This window comes from Neoarius graeffei, chromosome 15 (assembly GCF_027579695.1).
Source record: "Neoarius graeffei isolate fNeoGra1 chromosome 15, fNeoGra1.pri, whole genome shotgun sequence".
Classification (NCBI taxonomy): Eukaryota; Metazoa; Chordata; class Actinopteri; order Siluriformes; family Ariidae; genus Neoarius; species Neoarius graeffei.
Window position 1 is genome coordinate 67,199,340 of NC_083583.1, and position 20,750 is coordinate 67,220,089.

At 40.6% G+C, this 20,750-nt stretch overlaps 1 protein-coding gene across 2 annotated transcripts in view; it reads left to right on the forward strand.

The window, feature by feature from the left end:
• dennd1b (DENN/MADD domain containing 1B) overlaps positions 1 to 20,750 on the forward strand; it is a 216,774-nt gene that overhangs the window by 85,439 nt on the left and 110,585 nt on the right. For both annotated transcript variants that reach the window (XM_060941793.1, XM_060941792.1), the window contains one exon: positions 17,063 to 17,106. In XM_060941793.1, coding sequence (XP_060797776.1) covers positions 17,063 to 17,106 — 44 coding nt within the window. The remainder of the gene's footprint in view (positions 1 to 17,062; positions 17,107 to 20,750) is intronic.

A 20,750-nucleotide genomic window follows, 5' to 3' on the forward strand; every position in this document is an offset into this window, starting at 1 on the left:
CATTATATTTGCTGAAGGTTTCCCCCCTCAGATCTTCATGTATAAGCTGAAGTACCATGAAAACGTTTGAGACTGAACTTGCCGTAACCCTCACCTCAGCGTAATAATGCAAATTGAGTTTGATCCCGCATCCCAAGTTGTTTACCGACTTAATGATATGAAATTTATAGGGAATTTATTTGTAGCTGGTGCGCCACCTTTTGTCCACGATGACTGACTGACTAGTCACTGAGGTTTTGATGAAGAAAATGTTAGATGTGTAGATGAGACACAAGCTGGTCCAAGTAAAAGAAGTCATTGTTGCTTCTCAGGCAACTTTCTGATACTTGGTCTTGTCACGATGAGAAATTCAGATTGTCAGACACCATCTTTCCTTATGTTGCATTGCATTTTATTTGCTTGGAATGTGAACATTTCCTCATTCTCTCTCTCCCTCACTCGCTCAATTTCTCTCTCCCTCTCTCTTTTCATGCAGTTGCATCACCACAGCAGCTGTGTTCTGTCGACAGAAGCCTTGGATTTCTGCATTTACAGTGCGCATTGTTGCATTTGGTGTTATTTAGTCTTCGCACACCAAACGCAAATCTGTCAAATGCACAACCGCTAAATATGACTTTGTTTAGCAAGACGTGACCTGTTATTCTGGTGCATAAAACGCATCTCAAACGGTGAAAATGTGACCGAGCTTGTACCCTAACGGACAGGGGATTCGGATGCAGATTAGTCATTTTGCACACATTATTTTAGGTGTGTACTGAATGGATTTATCACTTTTTTTTTTTTTTTTTTTTTTTTTTTTTTTTTAATGTAAAGATTGGATTAGAAACCAAGCTAACTGCCATCAGCTCCTGTTTCCATGACAACAAAAGGCCTAAGTGAGCGTTAGTTTGGGTGTGGAGAGGGATTTTTCTATTTATTTATTTATTGATATACTTGATAAAATGAGACCAAATGACATACGCAATATATATATGCATTTTCAACTGCAATGCATCATATTAATTTTCTTAAAGTTTTTTTTTTTTAATTGCATTCTGTTTTACACACAGACACACACACACACACCGTTTTGAAGTGTTGGTGTTGCACTAATACAACCACGATGGAGCAATTTACTGTTTGTGATGCCTCTCAGGTGCTTTAATCTTCCCAAATCTTTAAAACGACTCCTACACTGAAAGGTCTAGAAACTGCATATGAGCCCTGCTTATTATAGTACTCGGCTCAGGCTCGTCACAGCATGTACTGGGGTGGGCAGTATGACACAAATATCATAACACTGATTCATGAAAGCATTTCTACCACGCGCACGATATGTATTGCAAGAGAGCTTAAGTCCAACATTTCAACATGACCTCAGCTACTCCCAGTTTTTAAAAAAAAATGGAATAATAAAAAGAGAGGGCCCATATTTCAGAAAAGTGTCTCATGGCAAACTTGATTACAATATCGATATTATATCAGATAATCATATTGGCCAGCCCTGGCATGTATCCCACTAGGATCTCGATGTATAATTAGTGGAAAAACCTTCTGCTTTAGATTTAGATTGTGTGTACTTATCGAGACCGTCAGTGACGGCGTAGCTCACTCTAGTTCAGAAGGAACGATCTAAAGTGGGCCAACTTGCACAATAAATGTTGTAAACTTTATACACTATATCAAAGCACATAGTGCATCTCAAAAAATTAGAATATTGTGAAAAAGTTCAATACTTTCCATCAGTTATTTAAGAAAGTGAAAATGTTATATATATATATATATATATATATATATATATATATATATATTATAGACATATTACACAAACTGAAATGAACTAAATAAACTAAAACCCATATCAAAATATTAGAATATTTCATTTCGAGTTTGAGTAAAACAGTATGAACACACTGTATCTCTCAGTCTAGTTCAGTACACACAACCACAATCATGGGGAAGACTGCTGACTTGACTGTTGTCAAGAAGATGATCACTGATGCCCTCCATAAGGAGGGTAAGCCACAAAAGGTCATTGCTGAAAAGGGTGGCTGGAAAAGGTGCACAAGCAACAGGGATGTCCGCAGTCTTGAGAGGATTGTCAAGAAAAGTTGATTCAGGAACTTGGGAGAGCTTCACAAGGAGTGGACTGAGGCTGGTGTCAGTGTATCAAGACCCATCACGAACAGAGATCTTCAAGAAAGGGGATACAACTTTCGCATTCCTAATATCAAGCTACTCCTGAGCCAGAGACAATGTCAGAAGTGTCTTATCTGGGCTAAGGAGAGAAAGAAATGGACTGTTGCTCAGTGGTCCAAAGTCCTCTTTTCAGATGAAAGTACATTTTGCATTTAATTTGGAAATCACGGTTCTAGAGTCTGGAGGAAGAGTGGAGAGGCACAGAATCCAAGGTGTTTGAAGCCCAGTGTGAAGTTTCCACAGTCTATGATGATTTGGGGTGCCATGTCATCTGCTGGTGTTGGTCCACTGTATTTTATCAAGTCCAAAGTCAACACAGCCATCTACCAGGAGATTTTGGAGCACTTCATGCTTCCATCTGCTGACGAGCTTTTGGAGATGCTGATTTCCTTTTCCACCAGGACTTAGCACCTACCCACAGTGCCAAAACTACTACCAAATGGTTTGCTGACCATGATATTACTGTGTTTGATTGGCCAGCCAACTTGCCTGACCTGAACCCCATAGACAATCTATGGGGTATTGTCAAGAGGAAGATGAGAAACACCCGACCCAAAAATACAGATACGCTGAAGGCCACTATCAAAGCAACCTGGGCTTCAATAATACCTCAGCAGTGCCACAGACTGATCACCTCCATGGCACACCGCATTGATACAGTAATTCATGGTAAAGGAGCCCCAACCAAGTATTGAGTGTATAAATGAATATACTTTTCAGAAGTTGGACATTTCTGTATTGTAAGTCCTTTTTTTGATTGATCTTAGGGAATATTCTAATAATTTGAGATACTGGATTTCTGATTTTCATGAGCTATAAGCCATAATCATCAAAATTAAAACAAAAAAAGCTTGAAATATTTCACTTTACATGTAATGAATATAGAATATATGAAAGTTTAACTTTTTGAATTAAATTATGAAAAAAAGGAACTTTTTCATGGTATTCTAATTTGAGGTGTGTGTGTGTGTGTGTGTGTATACAGTGGGGCAAAAAAGTATTTAGTCAGTCACCAATTGTGCAAGTTCTCCCACTTAAAAAGATGAGAGAGGCCTGTAATTTTCATCATAGATATACCTCAACTATGAGAGACAAAATGAGGAAAAAAAATCCAGAAAATCACATTGTCTGATTTTTAAAGAATTTATTTGCAAATTATGGTGGAAAATAAGTATTTGGTCAATAACAAAAGTTCATCTCAATACTTTGTTATATACCCTTTGTTGGCAATGACAGAGGTCAAATGTTTTCTGTAAGTCTTCACAAGGTTTTCACACACTGTTGCTGGTATTTTGGCCCATTCCTCCATGCAGATCTCCTCTAGAGCAGTGATGTTTTGGGGCTGTCGCTGGGCAACACGGACTTTCAACTCCCTCCAAAGATTTTCTATAGGGTTGAGATCTGGAGACTGGCTAGGCCACTCCAGGACCTTGAAATGCTTCTTACGAAGCCACTCCTTCATTGCCCGGGCGGTGTATTTGGGATCATTGTCATGCTGAAAGACCCAGCCACGTTTCATGTTCAATGCCCTTGCTGATGGAAGGAAGTTTTCATTCAAAATCTCACGATACATGGCCCCATTCATTCTTTCCTTTACACGGATCAGTCGTCCTGGTCCCTTTGCAGAAAAACAGCCCCAAAGCATGATGTTTCCACCCCCTATGCTTCACAGTAGCTATGGTGTTCTTTGGATGCAACTCAGCATTCTTTCTCCTCCAAACACGACAAGTTGAGTTTTTGCCAAAAAGTTCTATTTTGGTTTCATCTGACCATATGACATTCTCCCAATCCCCTTCTGGATCATCCAAATGCTCTCTAGCAAACTTCAGACGGGCCTGGACATGTACTGGCTTAAGCAGGGGGACACGTCTGGCACTGCAGGATTTGAGTCCCTGGTGGCATAGTGTGTTACTTATGGTAGTCTTTGTTACTTTGGTCCCAGCTCTCTACAGGTCATTCACTAGGTCCCCCCGTGTGGTTCTGGGATTTTTGCTCACCGTTCTTGTGATAATTTTGACCCCACAGGATGAGATCTTGCGTGGAGCCCCAGATCGAGGGAGATTATCAGTGGTCTTGTATGTCTTCCATTTTCTAATAATTGCTCCCACAGTTGATTTCTTCACACCAAGCTGCTTACCTATTGCAGATTCAGTCTTCTCAGCCTGGTGCAGGTCTACAATTTTGTTTCTGGTGTCCTTTGACAGCTCTTTGGTCTAGGCCATAGTGGAGTTTGGAGTGTGACTGTTTGAGGTTGTGGACAGGTGTCTTTTATACTGATAACGAGTTCAAACAGGTGCCATAAATACAGGTAATGAGTGGAGGACAGAGGAGCCTCTTAAAGAAGTTGTTACAGGTCTGTGAGAGCCAGAAATCTTGCTTGTTTGTAGGTGACCAAATACTTATTTTGGCGAGGAATTTACCAATTAATTCATTAAAAATCCTACAATGTGATTTCCTGGATTCTTTCCCCCATTCTGTCTCTCATAGTTGAAGTGTACCTATGATGAAAATTACAGGCCTCTCTCATCTTTTTAAGTGGGAGAACATGCACAATTGGTGGCTGACTAAATACTTTTTTGCCCCACTGTAATTGACCGCGATTTTTGTTGAACTGCTTATTAAGGGTTAATTAGTCCGTAACGTCATTAATAATTGTAATTAAGGAAATCTGGGTAGACGTTATATGCACCCTAGGTACCCCTACCTTCATGCCAGAAAGAATCAAAATCAGTGAAGAACTGAAGGAGAAGCGTTTTGTGTGGAAACTGCTCATTAGGGATTGATTAATTACTCTCCATATTCTCATTATTAATTGCAATTATGCAAATTTTGGTAGAAGCTATATATACCCCAGGCAGACCTACCTTCCTGCCAAAAAGAATAAAAATCGGTGAAGAATTGAGAGAGAAGAAGCAATTTTCATGAAATGTGAACAACTCCGGAAGGATGGCAGGCAACGCATGATGGCATAAACTCATCACCTGTCGGCCTGATGAGTTAATAATTAAGCGTGATCATTTAGGTGCTCTTATTGCATTGTGTGTCTACCAAGTATTGTACCAAGTGTTCTGCCTTCTGATCACTTGCTCCTCATACACCTCAGGAGTGTGATGGACTGTGTTCGGCAGTACTGTGTAAAAGTCTTAAGCACATGGAAAGAAATGCTGTAGACCAAAAATGGCTTAAAATTATTAAATGAATCAACATTTAAAGCTAGATGGCCTTTCAATTTCATCATAAAACCAGTGAAATTTAGTTCCCTCTGAAATATGGTCATTGTGATGCATGTTTATTTCTGTAATATCTCACAAAATATCAGGCCATTCTGTGGCTGGGAAGTTATTTAATTTGACGGGATTAAAGCAAATTATGTGCATGAAATCGCTCGCGTCGCGCAGTCAAGCAGACACAGAGGAAGTCTGTGTGCGCGCACATGTGCAGGTTTACCTTTGACCGTGCACTGACAGTTCCATCATTCTGTCGCTAAATGAACAGCTGATCACACCGAGGTGCTTGCTGACCGCCGATATTTATTAGTTTGGTCCTGCGTTTTGTTTCCTTCGTATATAACATAACGTCTTTTCTCACTTTCCATTACTGTAGTCGGTCTTTCGCGTTTCATTCGCACACTCGCGTCCTCCATTTTTCTCTCCTGTTTCAAATTTGTATCCCACAATGCCTTGTGCGAGCAGGGAAAGCCCACCACGTGACTCATGGCGTAGTATCTTGAATTGGGTCATGGTGAAGCAGGAAAACATAGCAGAGAATTTAGGGCCATGTGGCCTTAAATTCATTAATTGTTCTATTTAAAAAAAAAAAACTCATAAAATTGGAAGTCTGTGATTTTTGAATTCAGCAGCTTTCGGTCCACTAAACAAAAATAATTGGGTGTCGGGGGGAGGAATTCTTTTTATGACCTGAAAAATCTGAAAGGTAGTCTACCTTATACACACTATAAACAATAATGTAGAAGTCATGAAATAGAAATCTATAACCAGAGTCTGTGTGGGGGATAGGGTGCCTAAGAGTTTGGCATGATACTGTATCTACACAGTAGATTTTTTTTTTTTTCAGAAAAAAAAGACGAGTTCCTTACCCTCTAGATATCCTGATCTGATCCCCAGGCTTAATTTCTCTAACGGCAATAATTGTAGTGTATCATATTTCACTGTTGTAGTCCCCCCCCCCACACACACACACACACAAAAGGAGAACACATCTCGACTTGCTCAGCAATCTCATTTAACAGAAAAACAACATTTTTTGTCATTAAGCAAGAATTACTTCCCCACCTCCCCCTTATGAAACCTTGAAACCACGTGTTGGATATTTGGGCTTTTTCGACTGTGGTTCCTATACTGATCATGAATATAGGTCAGGATATATTTCTTTCGGAGAGCTTCACTGTGCTGTTTGTTCTTGAGCATCGTGTGATTCGTTCATACTGCCTCTGTTGTCCCACAGTATTTCATCTCCTGATTGGTCCGTTATATCAGTGAGTGTCGGACAGAATTAGCATAAAAGGCATTGTCCTTGTTTAAGTATGCAAGAATCTCTCTCTCTCTCTCTCTCTCTCTCTCTTTTTTTCTGCTTCTTTTTTCAGCCATAATCCATTCATTTTCTTTGTCTGCTTTCTTAATAACTCCAAAAGAAATCCAGATGATGCTTCAAATGCTTATTTGTTTAATGAATGTGAGAGTGATCCAAAGAATCTGGACTGATCTTCAATATCGTAGAAACATAATCTAATTATATTTGGTGGGTTTTTGTCGTTTATAAACTTGTTAATTAGTGAAGATGGTGTCATCATAATAAGCAGGTTGCAGGCTGCATGCCTTATGCATGGGATAGGTGTGAGTGTATAGTAACTCAAAGCTGGCTGTCTGCCGGCCAATTGTTATTTGTTGTTTAATCGTCTCTTTAGGTAGCCTGTTTTAGGTAGGGGTGTGTGTGTGTGTGTGTGTACATGTGACGTCTGAGACAGATGGTGTGAGCATATGGTTTGCAACTTGTGATTACCTGCTGCAGCCCTTCTCCAGCTTTCCTGCTCACACACCCAAACGGGAGTTGTGGCCACCCCCCTTTAAGAGGTAAAGACATTTTAATGTCCGTGAGATGTAGCCTACGGTGCGATAACGCAGACTGATGGCTGCTCTGACACTGTGCTTAGCAATACCTCCCTCTCCACGATCACATCCCATAAATGAGTATGGAGTCAGGATTTATCAGGTTATTTCACTGTTCTTTAGGATCCTGTTCTGGAATTGCGGTTTTAGCCATAGAATTAAATGGTATACAGGGGGGGAAAACCCCGATTGCAGACAGTTGATAAATATTCCTGGCTTTGGACGTGTATTGTGACAGACTGTGCTAATATACAGTGATATGCTGGGACTGTCACATTGCCAACATCCATATGCTTCTCCACGCAGTCGTGAAGCTGTGAAATTGGGGTGTACCCTGATCTAGCTTCAGGAATTTAGATGTAGAGATGTACGGCTCTGATTTTCTTCCTCAACATTTATCAAGAGATTGAAGCATATGTAAAATATGCAAATGAACTTGCCGACATGTGTTCCATACCGTACTGTAAATCTGATGAAATCTACCATGTTGAGAACGAGAATTGTTTTGTTTGTCAAGAAATTAGTGTCATTCTGGATCAGCACCAGAGCTATGTTTATACGAGTCTGAAATGAGCAGCCTTTCTCTCTTTCTTTCTCTTTGTCTGTCTGTCTGTCTGTCTGTATTGTTCACATTATTTCTCCAAGGTTCCCCAGTGCGAGTTATAGCTACTGAGTAATATGCTTAAACCCCCCCCTTTTTTTTATATCACTGTTTTTGCACACCTGACCATCACACCCATATGTGCTTGTTGAGCATCCCATTCCAGATTTAATCCCTATTTCCTGTTTATAATAAGCTCCACTCTTCTGGGAGGGCAGTTAGTGTTACAGTTCTTTCCAAAAGTGTTCAGTGGCGTTGAGGACAGGGCTCTGTACAGGATACTCGAGTTCTTCTCCTCCAACCTTGGCACACCAGTGTCTTCGTGGAGCTCGCTTTGTGCACAGGGGCATTGTCATGCTGGAACAGGTTTGGGCTTCTGTGTTCCAGTGAAGGGGAAGCTGTAACACTACAGCAAACAAAGACATTCTAGACAATTGGCTTTTTTTTTCTCAACACTGTTGTGGCAACAGTTTGGGAAAGAACCACATATGTGTAATGGTCAGGTGTCCAGATACTTTTGGACATGCGGTGTGAGTTATTGTTGGAGCAACACAACACCCTCCATAAGAAATGGTTCTGTTCTGTTCAAAAGACTTTTGAAGGAGTCTTTGGACGTTGAGCAGAAAAGCACCTTAGAATGAACAGCACATTGATCTTTGAGGTGGTGGATGGGCTCCAACAGCAGAAGAACCATGTCATTTTCCTCTCCTGTCAGCCAAGAATAGGAATCTGAAGATGGGTTAAAAAAAAGAGAGAGAAAAAACATCACCCGGTCTGTAATCTTGATTTGGTGCCAACAGCTTGAATCCATGGACTCAACCTGCCTTGCCTTGGGTCAACAGTCCAGGCTGGTGGAGGTGGTGTAAGGGTGTGGGGAATGTTTTTTTTTGACACACTTGGAGCCTGTTAATACCACCAGTGCCACAGTCTGTTTCACTGTTGTTGCTCACCATCTCTTTATGGCCACAGTTTACCATCTTTAATGGCTACTTCCAGCATGATGATGCACCATGTCACAAAGAAAAAGTCTTCTCAAACTGGTTCCATGATCATGACCATGAGTTCATGGTCCTTCAGTAGTCTTTGCAGTCACTGGATCTGAATCCAGGAGAACACCTTTGGGACATGGTGGAACAGGAGCAGCATGAACGTGCACCTGAAAAATCGGCAGCAAGTGTTTAATGCAGTGGACCAGAATGTTTCCAACCTCTTGTGGAATCCATGCTGTGGCTGTTCTGAGAACAAAAATGGTTAAGCTACTTGTTCATCCCATTTGCATCTCTGACAGGCTTTCATCAAACATGTTAATCTTATTACATCAGGATCAAATTCCTATCAAGTCCCCACCTCTTCACATGTCGCTCCTGGCTAGTTGCTGGAGAGGCAGGAGATGTTTGAAAATTTCGGTTTCAGAGAGTGAATTTTCAACCTGTCTGTCATTCTGAAGTTTTCAGGACCCTGTTCAGAAGAAAGCAACAACTGGTCTTGCTCAAAATGCCCAAGCATGACCCAGCAGAGGCAATTAAATCAGAGCATTCCCCAACTGTACTAGAATGGACTCGAGGGAAGTGCAACACAAGATCCATCCTGATCAAACTGTACGTAGCTCCTTCCAAAACAAGTACCAAGGATTCGTCAAGATTTCAGAAGGTCAAACTATTTCAGTAGTGAATACTCAGTATTCCTCAGTTTCGAGTACAGATTGATTGATTCTCCTTCCACTATAAAAGGTTCACAGACTGCAAGTGACTCGCGTGATTGACTTTAAGAAGCATGTCATCACAGTATACTACATCCATTCTTGAGGTTCTTGCTTGCTAAAGTAGCATGAAATGTAATACCATTTGCTGCATGCAATCAGTTTGGGGGGGGGGGGGGGGAACAAGTGTTTTCTTTTTGTCTGAGCTTCCAAGATGTTCACTAATCTGCTCGCGTCTTTAATTGTGAGCTCAGTAGGAGGAGCTGCTTGTCGGTGGAATAAAGTTACTGGTCCAGAAGTAAAGTGATGACCACGGTTATTCCCGGCTTTTGGCTCGAAGATGGCGTCCTCCCTCCTCTTTCTGCACAGCTTTTAATTCTGTGGGGGAGGAAAGGGGGGGGAAGCCCCTTGTTCTGACAATAGATTTTTTTTTTCCAGCCATATGTTTAGCTGACATCTTCATCAGGTTCACAGCAGGTTACCTTAGTTAACTCTCACACGACTGCTTGATGGGATTTTCTCCCAGTTCCTTGACTCGCTCACACAAAGTCGAGATGAGGCCCAAAAGAAAACCCAAGACCCTGCCAGTGGGCCACTCACAATGGCATTATTGTGGGTGTTAAGTAGCTGCAGCTTCCTCTAACAGGCTGCCTCTTTGCACAGACCTGTTAGCAAAGGCAGACAATGGCTTTGTTCTGGGGCATCGAGCAGGCTAGTCCACACTACGACATACTGCGAAATAAATCTTTTATAGATAAGGGGGGGATAAGGAGGGGGGTGGAAGAAAGATGAAGACTTTGCCAAGAAGAGTGAGAGTTCAGCAGTTTAACCTCTGGCCGAGAACAAGAGGAGAAGAGTGGATGATGCAAGTTGTCAGGATTTACATGGTTGTTTGTCCATGGGTGCCATCACAAGAAATTAAAATTGTTACTGAGGTGCGTGTAAACCTCCAAAAATTCATGTCTGTCTGTCTGCCTGTCTGTCTATAGCAAATTTGATAAATAGAAACTTCATACAAAACGTCCAACAAAATCATTTCCGTTAAACAAACCGGTGAAATGATGGGAGCAATTTGTGAAAAATGCGATGATAATTCTTGAAAAATAAAGATATGTTCTCACCATCAAATACTTTTATTCCATATCTTGTTGCACTTTTTTTGGAGGGGGGGTTTGTTTTTGAGTAGAGGTTTTTTTTTTTTTTTTAATTTCATCCTCAGTTGATTCAGCAACACGCTCTGCCATTTTGTTTTTCTCTACTCACAGTATACGAGCTGATATCCTAGGAGTAGAATAGCCAATCAGAGGACGCGATTGCTCACAGCCAGTGAAAGAAAGAAAGCAAAGAAAGAAAGGGTGGCACGGTGGTATAAGGTTAGCACGGTCGCCTCACAGCAAGAAGGTTCTGGGTTCGAGCCCCGTGGCCGGCGAGGGCCTTTCTGTGCGGAGTTTGCATGTTCTCCCTGTGTCCGCATGGGTTTCCTCCGGGTGCTCCGGTTTTCCCCACAGTCCAAAGACATGCAGGTTAGGTTAACTGGTGACTCTAAATTGACCGTAGGTGTGAATGCGAGTGTGAATGGTTGTCTGTGTCTATGTGTCAGCCCTGTGATGACCTGGTGACTTGTCCAGGGTATACCCCGCCTTTCGCTGGGATAGGCTCCAGCTTGCCTGCGACCCTGTAGAACAGGATAAAGCGGCTAGAGATAATGAGATGAGATGATGAGATATAGAAATGGTCATGTTTTTGTTTCCGGGCCATATCTTTAAAACTATTGAAGATATCTTCATCAAACTTTGTATACATATCAAGCAACATGTGAACTGGTGCCTTTTTACTATTTTGGATTTTTGGAAAAAAAAAAGTAATTTTTCAAATTTTTACATAAAAATAGGTTTTGACTTTGTTTCTAAGAGCAATGTTTGTTTCCGGAGAGCATATCCAAAACTATTTGTGATACGAATTTGAAACTTGGTATACATGTTAACAAGGTGATGCAGATGTGCCTTTTCATACTAAGAAATTTTAATTTTTCATGTTTCCATGGAAACAATTTCAGACTTAGTCTCTCAGGTTAGTCTTGGGGGGTAGGTTTTGTTTCCAGAGCAGAACTTGAAAACTGAGTGGTTTGGTCTTGAAAGTTGGTATATGTGTTGATTTAAGTAATGTATATGTGCCTTTTGATACTAAGAAATGTGAGAAATTTAAATTTTTAGCTCACCTGGACCAGAGGTCTGGTGGGTTTATGCCATGGGCTGCTGAGGTCAGTGTAAAGAGGTAGGGTTGGTTTTTTGCTGCAGAGCTTGAAAAATGTGAGATATATGTAATATCTTGAAAGTTGATATATAGGGTGAGGGATATAGATGACTGTCGTCTTGTTCTTTTTTTCTTTATATTTTAGGAAAAAATTAGCTGTAGATCACCAAGTTACTTCAGAGCATTTAATTTAACTTCAATCATTTTTCTGATTTGTTGCTCTCTAGATGATTTGTAATCTGTGCAATTAGTGTGTGTCCAGTATACCTTTTACTCACTTTATAAATGCAGTTTAAAAATTTGTGCCAGACCTTTTTTTTTTCCTGTTTTCTCATTTTACTGATCATACTCATCATTACTTAAAACTGCATGACATATTAATTAAAAAAAATCTATAGAAGCAGGATATGCTTTTATTATATGGACACAAGTGTTTTACTGGGAAATGCATCACTCGTATTTTTCATATAAGCTCCATCCAGGAACTAAAACCATCACACACATCTCTGTGTCACTTGTGAGGAAATCGATGAATTGTCTTGATAAATTTGGGGACTTTGTTTGTGAATGTGTCAATATTCACAAAAGAAAATCACACGTTGGCTTGAAGATGTGAAGTTTATCTACTCGTGTTGAAAAACTCACATTTTTCATACGAAATACATCGCGGATTTGAGTGACTCACATTTTCCAGTATATTTCCCGCTGATTTGACGCACGTTGTCAATGTCGGACCAGTTCAAAATTAAAACTCTTTTGATTAACTTGTGCTTATTTATTTATTTATATTGTGGATGTGTCCATATAATCTAAAGAACATTACACAGTGGTGCAAAGATGTGAAGTTTATCCTCTCATGTTGAAAAATACATCACTTGTGAAACCACTAGATGATAAACTTCATACCTTTGTGCCATCGTGTAATTTCCTCTGTCTGTCTGTCTGTCTGTCTGTCTTAGATTGAATATGAATTTTTAATTGAAAGGCTTGATGTCAGATTGGTGCGCCATTAACTAACTAATTAATTTATTTGTTATTGGTTTTTCTGAAAACAACAGGTCAAAAATATACATTCAGCACATTTGGTTGAATGTCCCTTAACAAGTTTCATGTTGAACAGATGTGTTTGGTAGTAGTCACCAAGCTTCTGGCAGGGTTCTGGTTGGATGTTTTGACCATTCTTCTTGGTAGAATTAGTATCCGTTACATTTGTGTTTCCTGGCACACACCCAACATTTTAAGCCCAGTCCACATACTTTTGGTTCCTGGGTTGTTCCTGACCAGCCGAGTATTCACTACTATTGCACTGAAACACAAATTGTTTGTGAGCTTGGCTGCTAAGGGGTGTCTGAACATTTTGGGTTTTTTTAGTTCTATTTTAGAGATTGTGTTTGAATGGTTGGTGGTTTTGAGATCTATTTTAAGATATTGATAATTTATCCTTTTAATTGCACTGCATTATGCTGATGAGAAACGCTTTAGTTTCTTTCTGTGTATGCAAATAATACTCAGGGAAATGACACTCAGGGAAATGACACAGTGAATCTTGAACCAGTTTCCTCTCGGCTGATGGGGACAGTTTAGGTCTTGTTCCAAACCTCGGCAAAGTGGCTCCACCTTGCAAACAAACACGAGCCAGATGTTTCAGATTTCTCATTTCACATTTGATACATAATGAAATCGAACACACCAGCAGTTGTGTTAATGTGCAATGACAGGCATGCAGTTAACCTGTGTGTGTGTTGTATATATTATTTGTGTGTGTACGCTCTCTTGTAGTATCTCTATCCAGAGGGCCGACAGACAGACATGATAAAACGTGGTGTCAGCTGTGATAGTACGCTGGTCTGTCTCCACTACTCACCTATTAACCCGTTTCCCCCTGTCTGGGCTCCATCAAAGAGACGCATATCGACTTGTAACGATGGGCATCCCCAGGATGGCCAGACATTGATTAAAGGCTGACCTGCACTGCCCATGCCTGAGGGTGCCAGTGAGCTGCCATACTGTTGAAGGTTAGCTGGGTACGAAGGCCTTTGAGGATCAATACTCCCGAGCCTGCCTTCGGCTACGCTTTCAGTCAAAAATAGCTCGCTCCTCTGAGATGATTTCAATTCTCACCCATTAGTCTCCGTCTGTGGCCCAGTCAAATGACTTGGTCCAGGCTGACTGGAGCACACTGGATTGTTTTCCCACCGTCACCTTCATAAACGACACGTTTTAAGGCCTACTCAGGTGGTCACTTTGGTACGAAGAAAGCAGTGATGGTTATATAGATAACCCCTGCCAACGCTTTCAAAATTCCTGGGACCTTGTACAGACTTCCATACAGCCATTTGATGGGGTTATGTTTGTTTCTTCTTTGAATGGATTGTTGAGGGCTCAAAGCTGCCTGTATGAGCAAGTTGTTTGTTGTTTGAAGGTGTTTAAGTGCAAAATCCAATATCACATTTGTAAATCTTATGTATTAATATACTGAAATGTTTAGTGTACAACCTGTGCTTGTTTCCAGCTTTTTATGCTAATGTATGCGTCCAGTACGTGTGTGTGTGTGTGTGTGTGTGTGTGTGCGCCGACTTGGGGCAGTTCACAGACCTGCTGGGAACAGGCAAGCTCTCATTGCGCCAGGGGTGGGTGGGGAGGTGCGTAGAAAGAAGGCTGTTGGGGAGTGTGTGTGTGTGGCGGGGGATTAAGCAGCCTCAGGTCTGTCACGGTGACATTTCTCTCTGGCTCAGCAGTAGGGGTTAGGTTTCCCCTCGTAACCTTCAACTTTCAGCCTTAACCCATTAATCCCCTTTGTGTCTGTCCGCCCCGTGCGTTTCGCCCTCATGCAAAAAAACGCTAACAATATGGCAGCGGGAGCCGGTGGAGGCAACGTGCTCGGTTCTCTTTGACAGCTTTTCACCCTCAGACAGGGGCCTTTATCTCACCACACTCCCTAGTGTAACCCCACCTCAAATACAGGAGACAGTTGGAGACTAAATCAGAATGAACAATGATCTCGGCCCACTATTTTCCACTGATTAACAGATCAGTTGTCCTGTCTTTGGTGGATGCAGTGAATCTAAGCCAGCCATAAGTAGTAACTTTTAGGCTTCAGAAGCTATTTGCTCCCCCCCCCCCCCCCCCCCAATTTTCTTCTAATAAACAGACAGGAAGCTCCTCCTGTGCATGTATAGCTACATAAATATTACACATTTTGGATCTAATATTAAATTTTAACCTAGTCTGTCAACCAAAATCTCATCCAGAGTGGATGTGCAGCTTTATGAAAAGAGCTCATCTGAATTTTGGCCTTTTTATGTCCGTGTGCTATGGTGAGGAAATCCCATGGGGAAGGAGATTTGCAAGTTTTGTTCATATGAATAAGCATGCATCTTGAGGTATGGTTTATTATGAGACCCTCCAGGATATGTTCCACAGAAGGTGTATTGTTCAGGGGTGTGTGTGTGTGTACTGGGGGGGGTCGTCAATGTGTTGCATTCACCCCTCCCTCTTGCCGTTCTGTTTCCTCTTCACTTCTCCTTGTACCTAATTTCTTCCTTAACTCTGTCCTGATTTTGTGCCACGTCCATCTCCTTGTTTTCAGCAACCTCTTTTTTTCCTCGCTCTTCCTCTTTCCTTGATCAGAGGAATTCACATTTCCCTTGTTTTGTGTATCCTCCCTGGCAGTGCTTCTCATCCTCTCACCCATAAAATCAGCATAAAATTGACCCAACTCTGCCAAATCAGATGAAGGGTTTACGCTCCCCGGAGAGAAGGATATTTGGTCTTTGTAGACGTCTTAAGACCGAGTCTGTGAAATCTTGTGAGGGGATTATGTAACGCACCTTGGTCTTCCCTTTTCTCCTTCCTAAGTCAGGTTAGTTTCCCGTGCCTAAAAGTAAAAGCCTTCCTATTGAGGAAGGGCGGTAAGATGAGAATAGGAGAGGATGATGAAAGAAGGATGAAGATTGCTTGTGGTCGGTCAGGAGAGTTCGAAGGAGATGTTCAATCACTCCCTGTTCAATCAGAGCAATAATTAGTTTATTAAAAAGGACGCGTAATTAGAGTAGCAGGACACGCTAAGATGATCCACGCTACTGAAATGGATGAAACTAGCTGTCCTGTATGCCATGTTTATCCGAGCAGTGATGCCATCATATAGTGCATCTTACTTTAAAATGGTTTCCTTTGCCCCAGTTTATTCACTAACAAAAAAAAAATTTAACCAGTCGCTTCCCTGTGCCTAACTAGGTTGCTTCCTCTTTAAAGAAGATTTTTAAAAAAGAAGTGCAGCATCTGTTCCGTAGAGTTAGATTTGTTTTCTCGTTTCATGAAGTACGTGTATGGTTTCCGTGCATCCTGGGGCTCACTGCTCTCTGGCTATGTGCTCCATTTAATTGACCTTCAGTAAAACGCTGTGTGAGCTTGCTTTCTTTACAGTCTAATGGTAGTGCTGGTTTTGTGTCTGCGATCGCACAGACTTGGTACAGTATTTTGCTAATGTGTAGCATACGTCTAAAATTAAAATAATTGATTTTCTTCATAGGTACTTAACTTGAAACCTGCTGTGTATTATTAGTTTAATGTTTACCTCAAGGTTATTTAATTGTCTCTTCGTAGCTGTGGATGTGTATACACGAATTAGTCAAGTGAACACATTAGAAGTGTGAGATGAATCGAAAGTCTCAGCCAGAAGAATTTTTTTTCCCGATTGAACACGTACATTTGATGAAATGGAGATTGTGTCGAAACATTTCACTATTGCGATGCCTATTTGCAAAATAAACAAACCAACACCAAGATTTTGATTTGACTCCTATACGTATCCTATTCTCTGTAGTGTAATTTTAAGGAAGGCTTGACCTGAGGATTGACTTTGTTTCAGATCTAATCCCAAACTCTCTTTAAACTGCTTACAGTTTAAAGAGAGTTTGGGATTAGATCTGAAACAAAGTCAGTAGTCAATAGCAATAATGCATTACATTATCTTCAAAAGGAAGTGTAAAAATTTCATCCATTTTAGATGTCTGTGGGCCTTGCCATGACTGATGATATTAGCATATGCAGAGCTCCTTGTGCTCGTGCGCTCTGCCGCAGTGTGCCGGCACACAGGAGAAGCCACCCTTTGCCCCCACCCCTTTCATTAATATGTATGTGTTCTGAATGGTGTGCATGGCGTTGTGCAGCCACTGATTAATGCTGTCTGTCAATTGCTTACAGATCCGACAGTGCTGTGGAAGTTCCCCCAGGACTTTGGAGACCAGGTTGGAAACAGCACAACTTTTCCCCCCTTCCCCCCACCTCCCTCCCTCTCTGCTCCTTTGCTCGTTTCTGTTCAAATGGACCTCACCACCTCATCCATGACCCCTCCCTTTCCTTCTGAGCTGCACCCCATCTCTCTTTATCCTTTCCTTTCCTCCTACATCCCCATCTTTCACTAAGTGGTTACTAAAAAAAGAAGAAAAAAAACCCCCAAAGTGCAGCTCCTGAAGTCCATTTCTGCTACAAAAAGCAGAAAAAACAAGACGATTCATAATTTCAATGTTATCTCAGTTTCATGAGCATGGTTCTGACATAAGAAAATAGGGCTTGTAATCACAAAGTTATGACATCTCATTGTCATACTGTCTCAGAATTTTAAGGATAATATATTAAAATTATGACTATCTCATTATGACTTAGTATCTCAAGTATGAGATGATATCTTGAAATTATGACTTAAAATTGCGACTTGGTATCTCATCATTATGACTTGGTGTCTTGAAATTATGACTTTGTATCTCATATGACGCTATTGAGAAATTATCACTTAGTATCTCATTGTGACCTCATTACCTTGAAATTATGACTTATCTCATAATTGAGCATCTTCTAATTTTGACTTGGTATCTGAAAATCTTGGCTTATTACCTCATCTCATTATCTGTAGCCGCTTTATCCTGTTCTACAGGGTCGCAGGCAAGCTGGAACCTATCCCAGCTGACTACGGGTGAAAGGCGGGGTACACCCTGGACAAGTCGTCAGGGCTGACACATAGACACAGACAACCATTCACACTCACATTCACACCTATGGTCAATTTAGAGTCACCAGTTAACCTAACCTGCATGTCTTTGGACTGTGGGGGAAACCGGAGCACCCGGAGGAAACCCACGCGGACACGGGGAGAACATGCAAACTCCCCACAGAAAGGCCCTCGCCGGCCACGGGGCTCGAACCCAGACTTTCTTGCTGTGAGGCGACAGCGCTAACCACTACACCACCGTGCCGCCCAGCTTATTACCTCGTACCTCATAATCATAACTATGACAAAGTATTACTCGATTTCTGATCATTATAATTTAGTATCTTGAAAATATGACTCCCGTAAGTATGAATTAATCTCATAATTATGACTTGGTGTCTTGAAATTATGACTTGGTATCTCATAATTATAACCCTATTGAGGAATTTTCACTTGGGATCTCATAATTGTGACTCAATATCTTGAAATTATGACTTTCTATCTCAAGTATGAATACATCTCATCATTTAAATTATGATTTTTTAAAATTTCATAATTATGACTATCTCATAATTGCGACTTAATATCTTGAAATTATGACTTGCTCGCTCATGATTAGGACTTGATATTTCATAATTACTTTATCTCTTAGTTATGACACTATTGAGAAATTATCATTTGATATCTCATAATTGTGACTCATTATCTTGAAATTATGGCTTGGTATCTCAAGTATGAGATGATATCTTAAAATTATGACTTTGTATCATATGACTTAGTATCTTAAAATTGCAACTTGGTATCTCATTATTATGACTTGGTGTCTTGAAATTATGACTTTGTATCTCATTATGACACTATTGAGAAATTATCACTTGGTATCTCATTGTGACTCTATCTTGAAATTATGACTTTGTCTCTTGAGTATCTCATAATTATGAAGTGGCATCTCAAAATTATGGCATTGCATATGTCCTCATTATGAAACTATTGAGAAATTATCAGTCGGTATCTCATTGTGACTTATTATCTTAAAATGATCATTTTGTTTCTCATAAGTATGAATTAATCTACAATAATTATGACTTGGTATCTCAAATATGAGATGGCATTTTGAAATTGTCTTTGTATCACAACTTTTGATGTAGTGCCTTAAAATTGTGACTTAGTATATTATTTTTACTTGGTGTCTTGAAATTATAACCTCTTTCTACCTCAATTATGAGTGTCTTCTAATTATGACTTGGTATCTGGAAATTATGACTTCATATCTCATATTTAGTATCTTGAAACTACGACTTTCTATCTCGGAGTCATGACTTGGTATCTTGAAATTATGACTTCGTATCTCAGTTATGACCACAGGCGATTGCTCTAAGACAACGAGGGAGGCTCAGCCTCCTCTAAAAATGACGAACATCGTGTAGGATGAATTGCGCTAGGCTTATGTTATAGCCAACCTTATAACATTGCTATTTCAGATCCAGAATCATAGAAATATATGTGCTCAACCCAACTACAGTGCGAAATCATTCCGTTATAACTTTCCCCAGTTCGCCTAATGTGTGCGTGAGTTTTTCCCCCTTGTGACAGCGCGATGCAGCCCAGCCTCAGTGGACTTTAATGGCATTTGGGAGCTATGCGCTTTCAATATCAAAATGCAAGACGGTTATTGGACAAATACTGCGAAAATGCCCGCCCACTGGACTCCCAGCCTCAGTGCACTTCAATGGCATTTGGGAGCTATGCGCCTTCAATATCAAAATGCAAGATGGTTATTGGACAAATACTGCAAAAACACCCGCCCACCGGACTCCCAGCCTCACAGTGGGAGGGACATGGCAAAGCTTTCCGCGAGGAGACTGGTGATTGGTGAAAGCGGCCGGATATTTTCTTTGACAGCTCGTTTCAACTATAGACAGGCAGCGGTGAATCTCAGTTCAGTCCCATGCGGATTCGCAAGTGCTGTGGTGTATTGTAAGAGATCAGTTTGCATTTCGATTTCATTCATTACATACGGTTTCTACCAGCTTTTTTTAGTTTGTATATATTTTCATTGTAAATAAAGTGTCAAGTTTGCTATCTTAGTTCCAGAAATTTCGTTTATTTGAGTGACTGAGCTTGAACTTGAGGGGGCTAGTCAGCTAGCAAGAAAGCTGCACACGGATGCCAAGCATTGCTGATTTAATTTTGGCGAAGCCATTTGCCAGTCTTCCTTTCGAGGAAAAAATTAAAATTAAAGAGCAGGGTAGACCAACGCCTCAAACTGACTTGGTGAAAAAGGTAGGGAATAATACTCATTCCTTTCAGCTCTCCTGGTACGAGAAAGTGAATTGGCTAACAGCAAGTGACCCACATCAACAACAGTAAATAGGCTACTTTAGTAATATGTCATGGATGGACCAAAAATATAGAATCTATTTAAAATGTTTATGCTGAGTATATTATATTGGAATATATATTTTTCTGGATATGAATTAAACACAGCTACAATTTGGAAAACATTTTTAAACAAAAACACAGCCGAGAACATTTCACACTACAGACCTGGATTAAAAGTGAAGGGTTATCAGAATTGTCAGTAAAACATTTCTCAGTCAAAATAAGTAAAATATAGGGAAAGTGTCATTGAATGAAATGTGTGGCACCCAGCTCTATGTTTGGCTCCCCAAGGTCAGTGCTTGTGCCTATTCCAGAACACTCTGCTGTTACTGCTGAGGTTCCTGACAAAGAGCTGCTTTCAATAATGATCAATTTTTAAACAACATGCCACAATTTTAAAATATAAAATGTTAAAATATACCCCCCCCAACACCACCATCATGTATATTGGACAGTAGGCTAATGGGCCAAAAGAACCTGTTATTTCACAGTTTGTGACCCTGCCAACAATCAGCCAGATCA